The sequence below is a fragment of the Nelumbo nucifera genome, chromosome 4 (assembly GCF_055504915.1).
Source record: "Nelumbo nucifera cultivar China Antique chromosome 4, China Antique-T2T, whole genome shotgun sequence".
NCBI lineage: Eukaryota > Viridiplantae > Streptophyta > Magnoliopsida > Proteales > Nelumbonaceae > Nelumbo > Nelumbo nucifera.
In genome coordinates, this window is record NC_142652.1 from 91,588,264 (window position 1) to 91,593,421 (window position 5,158).

At 41.9% G+C, this 5,158-nt stretch overlaps 1 protein-coding gene across 1 annotated transcript; it reads left to right on the forward strand.

The window, feature by feature from the left end:
- Positions 1–437: 437 nt before the first annotated feature.
- LOC104611381 (LRR receptor kinase SERK2) lies at positions 438–3,968 on the forward strand. The gene is made up of 4 exons (XM_010278399.3): positions 438–1,031; positions 1,541–1,801; positions 1,916–2,788; positions 3,243–3,968. Exons 1-4 carry the CDS (start codon positions 599–601, stop codon positions 3,722–3,724), a joined length of 2,049 nt encoding a protein of 682 aa, XP_010276701.1. The 5' UTR covers positions 438–598; the 3' UTR covers positions 3,725–3,968.
- Positions 3,969–5,158: the final 1,190 nt, after the last annotated feature.

The following is a 5,158-nucleotide window of genomic DNA, read 5'->3' on the forward strand; positions in this document are numbered from 1 at the left end:
GCCCTTATAATTCTCAGAACATCCTTCCCGGATTATCGTGTAAAAAGTAAAATCTCGTTTGTTATATCTGCATCTTAATTAATGTAATTAGGTAAAAGTCTTAAATGACTACAGTAAGTAAGACATTTACGGTTTTATCCCTCTTTATCTTCTACAGTTCTACTCTCTTGGCGTAAACTCCAATGAGAAGCCTTTTAATGCATCTAAGGTAGACAAAATGGACGGTCCACCGTCATTTGTTCACCGTTCGCAAAAGCAGTTGATGGATCGAACGGTAGATGTTAAGTAATCAGGTTTGTTTCCGAAGCTCGTTACCGTTGATATATCGTTATTTGTGTCTACAAAAATGTTCGAAAAAGTAATCTCTCTCTCTCTCTCTCTGTTTCACACTATCTCTCTTTGTACGATAAGAGAACAGAGCTTGACCGGTTACTATCGATTTCCTTCCACTGTGCGAGGCGAGCCGTATTAGCCACCCAGATTCCAACTCTTTCAATCTCTCTGCTGTATATTTTTCTAAAATAAAGATAACAGAGAGAGAGAGAGAGAGAGGAACGGACAAGAAGAGGTTTCTGGGTGTTTTTGGTGTGAACCAGAGATGGGTTTTCTCCCTTCTCTTCTCTGTGTTCTCGCTTTCTTTGCATTCTCTCGCTTTATGAGACATGTCACTGGAAATCCCGAGCTCAGAGCGCTCATGGAGATGAAGGCGTCTCTCGACCCAGGAAACAGGTTTCTTTCCTCTTGGACTAGCGACGGTCACCCGTGCAGCGGTTCTTTTGAAGGTGTTGTGTGCAACGAACATGGAAAAGTAGCCAACATTTCGTTGGTCGGCAAGGGGTTGTCCGGAAGGATTCCTCCGGCGGTTGCTGGGCTCAAATGCTTATCGGGTCTGTACCTGCATTTTAACTCTTTGTCTGGAGAGATACCACGAGAAATCTCGAATCTCACTGAGCTATCTGATCTTTATCTCAATGTTAACAATCTCTCTGGGAGTATTCCTCCTGAAATCGGAAACATGGCTAGTCTTCAAGGTTAGTTACTTAGAAACGAAACTCTGTCTCGCTTATCGAAGCATCCTTTTTTTCCTCTGTAACATGAAGTCTTCTGGGCTAGGCGTAGGAGTGAATGAAGTTGGAGAAGAAGAAAAAAATCCTTCTGTTTTTTGTTTCCCTTTTTAGCTGACCCATCTATTTTTTTCTTCTCCTCGAGTAGAACGTAATGGAAAATAGCTTCAACCTTGCTTTGGGTTTTTTCTTCCCCTCCTTGTTTCATTTTTCTTCCATTTTTTATAACTTAGTTTGAATGGTTTTTCTTCCGTTTGCGATGAGTTATATCTTTTCCCAGATTTCTGTTTCTCTCTTTTCCCCTTGTTTTTTCTTTTTAATTGTTTCGACGTTAGCATGCCTGGATTTTTTTGGGTGAAGATTTGGTCTCTGATATTAGTGGGATATCGAAAGCTTCGATCTTGCTTTAAGACTTTCTATTTATTTTTCGATTTTATTTTGTTTTCACCCTGAACTGTTTGTTTCCTTCCGGGTAGTTTTGCAGCTATGCTATAACCAGTTGACCGGAAGCGTACCAACGCAACTTGGTTCTTTGAAGAAGCTCAGCGTTCTTGCTCTTCAATTTAATCATTTATCAGGTGCCATTCCTGCGAGTTTAGGGGATCTGGAGATGCTTATGAGGTTGGATTTGAGCTTTAATAGACTCTTTGGTTCAATTCCTGTAAAACTAGCTGATATTCCCGCGCTAGAGGTTTTAGACGTTCGCAACAACTCCCTTTCAGGCAATGTTCCTCCTGGTAATTGATTCTTATTCTCATTTGCTCTCATAGATTCTCTTGTTCTTTCCATTTTACTCTGTTGGTAGTTAATTTGAGCCTCTGGTTTATTTACTTATTTATTTCTGTTTGAAGCCTTGAAGAGACTGAATGAGGGATTCCAGTATGGAAACAACTCGGACCTTTGTGGAGTTGGGTTTTCTACTTTGAGTGTTTGCAGTGCTTCAGATCGTTTGAATCCCAATAGACCTGAACCCTTTGGTCCAAGCAAGAATGGCCTTGCCACCAGGGCCATCCCAGAGTCAGCCAACTTACCTCAACATTGCAATGGGACTCACTGCTCAAGTTCTTCAAGAACCTCCCAAATTGCTGTTGTTGGTGGTGTCATTGTAGTTGTTATTTCACTGACAGCTACTGGTCTCTTCACGTTCATGTGGTATCGTCGCCGGAAACAGAAGATTGGGAGTGCATTTGATAATTCGGATTGTCGGCTTAGCATTGACCAAACTAAGGAGGTCTACAGGAAGAGCGCTTCCCCTCTCATCAGTCTTGAGTACTCAAATGGATGGGATCCACTGGCTGATGGGCGAAGTGGCAGTGGGTTCTCCAAGGAAGTTCTTCAGACCTTTAGGTTTAATTTGGAAGAAATAGAGTATGCAACACAGTACTTCTCTGAGATAAACTTGTTGGGGAAAAGCAACTTCTCGGCAATATATAAAGGGATTTTAAGAAATGGTTCTGTTGTTGCTATCAAGAGCATTAACAAGACCAGTTGTAAGTCTGAAGAAGCTGAGTTTTTGAAGGGATTGAACATATTGGCCTCTTTGAGACATGAAAATCTTGTAAGGCTGAGAGGATTTTGCTGTTCAAGAGGTAGGGGTGAGTGTTTTCTCGTATACGACTTTGTCCAGAATGGAAACTTGTCACGGTATCTTGATGTGAAGGATGCAAATGGCCAGGTTCTTGAATGGCCAACTAGAGTTTCTATCATCAACGGCATAGCCAAAGGTTTGTGTTTTCTCATATGCTTCTTGTTTAGATCATTTTCCCTTTTTTTAGTAGGTTGGCCTATTAGAAGTCCTGATTTTGTTCCTTGGAATTTAGCTTTAGCAAATGCTCCCGTGAATGGTTGGTTAAAATTTTGGTGTGTAAAATAACCTATTTAAGATTACAAACATTGTAGTTCATGCCAACCAACTGAGGGTGGCTCAGTCGTTATGTTAGCTGATTTGTTCCATCAGAGACGGGAATTTGAATCTTGCTACCACCAAATTTGGAGGGGGGCTAGGTGTGATGCTGCATTACTCAAACGGGCCTTATGGAGGGATTTGGGCATAGAGCCAAGTACAATAGGAAAAGAAAAAAGAGAAGGGTTGATTCTTTAGGTGCAATTACATACATATCTTTTTTTTTATTTTTCTTTGCTTGGAACACTGATATTTGATCTTACATATGCAACCAGGTATTGAATACTTGCACAGCAACAAAGTGAACAAACCTGCTCTTGTTCATCAAAACATATCAGCAGAGAAGGTGCTTATTGACCAGAGGTTCAACCCTCTGATCGCAAATTCTGGCTTGCACAAACTCCTGGCAGATGACATTGTCTTCTCAGCCCTCAAGGCCAGTGCTGCCATGGGATATCTAGCCCCCGAGTACACCACAACTGGCCGCTTCACGGAGAAGAGTGATATATATGCATTTGGGATGCTAATATTACAGATTCTTTCTGGAAAGCGAAGGATTAGTCATTCTATGCGTCTAGGGGCTGAATCGTGCAAGTTCGAAGATTTTATGGATGCAAATCTTGAAGGGAAGTTCTCTGAACCTGAGGCAGCAAGGCTGGCAAGAATTGCACTACTTTGCACCCATGAATCTTCTAACCAACGACCCAACATGGATACAGTGGTTCAAGAACTCGGTAAGATCCGCAGTGGTTCATGAAGCCTACTGCTCGGATGTCTTGAACTTGAATCCTTGCCTGTATAAATGTTTCCCAATTGGGGGTGCAAGTTTGACAAAGAGAGATGAAGCCATCTAACCATGCTTTGTCCTTCACCGAGGACAAATGTTGTGAATGTTAAATGTGATTTTGCTCCTTTAATTTGGAGGTAGAAATTGAAGGCCATTACCCTCCTTTTTATCTGTATGTCAGTATCAATTGATCTACCTTTCTTTCATTTCTAAATTGAATCTCTCAACCAGGAAATTAAGATACTTGGTATGGTTATCTATGGCCCCATTTAATTCGGCATTGCCTCACTCCAAATCCAATGAGTATAAGTCATCTAACTCTATATACTGGAAAAACTCTCTGGGCTGGTTAGAAGTTAGAACCTCCTGTGCAGCAAAAAAAGGTCTGGAATTTGTCTGAGAGGGTTTTGTTTTCGTTGGGGTTGGAGAAGCCAAACCTAAATCAAACTCAAGTTGGAATCAACTGATTATGATCTGGGGCTGGGTTTGTGTGTGGTGAACCGATGGGTCGGGTCTACTGTCTACACGCCAATGGGTGATGGAGTTGCTTCTGCTTCTGCGTCAAGTTGAAAGAGTGTAGAGCTGGTGGGTGACAAGAGTTGGCCTTTATTTGTGCCTGGACTTAGAAATCGTCGGAACTCGGATTTTATTATATTTTAATGTAAAATTTGAATGGAGCAGATCGGAGACAGCGTCATCCTAATTCTCAGAGTATATGCTCCGTTGGCTTATCTGGTTCCAACTTCCAACCGGGTTCCAAAAGCAGAGAAGCGAAAGCTTTGTGGCGTGGATGCGTGAACGTTTCTTGTCGTTCTCTACATCTGCTTCGTTGTCATTTCTTCCTACTTTCTTTTTTTTCTCCCCACCAAACCTTTGATTTCATGCACCGATCGACCTTCATTGCCTCCGTAACTGTGGCGTTGTGTGTGTGAGAGAGAGGCATCGGGAAGGTGCTGAAAGACAAAACACAACGTGGAGTGAGTACGTAACTGGGAAAAGCAAAGCTGTGGCGAGGTGTTAAAGATGATATATACGTACTTGATCCCATGACATGTCGATTCCAGGCTTCCAGCCTCACTCAACCAACCCGATATTTGCTACGACTTTTGAGGCATGATTTCGTTGTCAAAGATTCTGGCTTCATCACTCTTGTGTGCCCAACCGGCATTCTCACTGTGTTGCTACCATGCAACATGCAACTCTAGGGTTGCCTCTCTGTCGCAAGGGACCATTTTGCCGTGCCTCCAAGTGCCATCACTACGCCAACAGCATGCCATCCAAGTGTATAATTGTCTTGGGTGGAACATTGCATGTATTTTGTACGAAGGGATTGCCAATGATATTATTATAATATTGTAGTATGATTTTTTATCTTTTTTATGTTTTTTATTGTCACTCTCCCAA

Excerpts from the sequence above, each read along its gene's own strand:
- LOC104611381 (XM_010278399.3), top strand. The coding sequence starts at position 599 with ATGGGTTTTCTCCCTTCTCTTCTCTGTGTTCTCGCTTTCTTTGCATTC. Across the intron at positions 1,032-1,540 it reads AAACATGGCTAGTCTTCAAG|TTTTGCAGCTATGCTATAAC; the intron begins GTTAGTTACTTA and ends CCTTCCGGGTAG. Across the intron at positions 1,802-1,915 it reads TTCAGGCAATGTTCCTCCTG|CCTTGAAGAGACTGAATGAG; the intron begins GTAATTGATTCT and ends TTCTGTTTGAAG.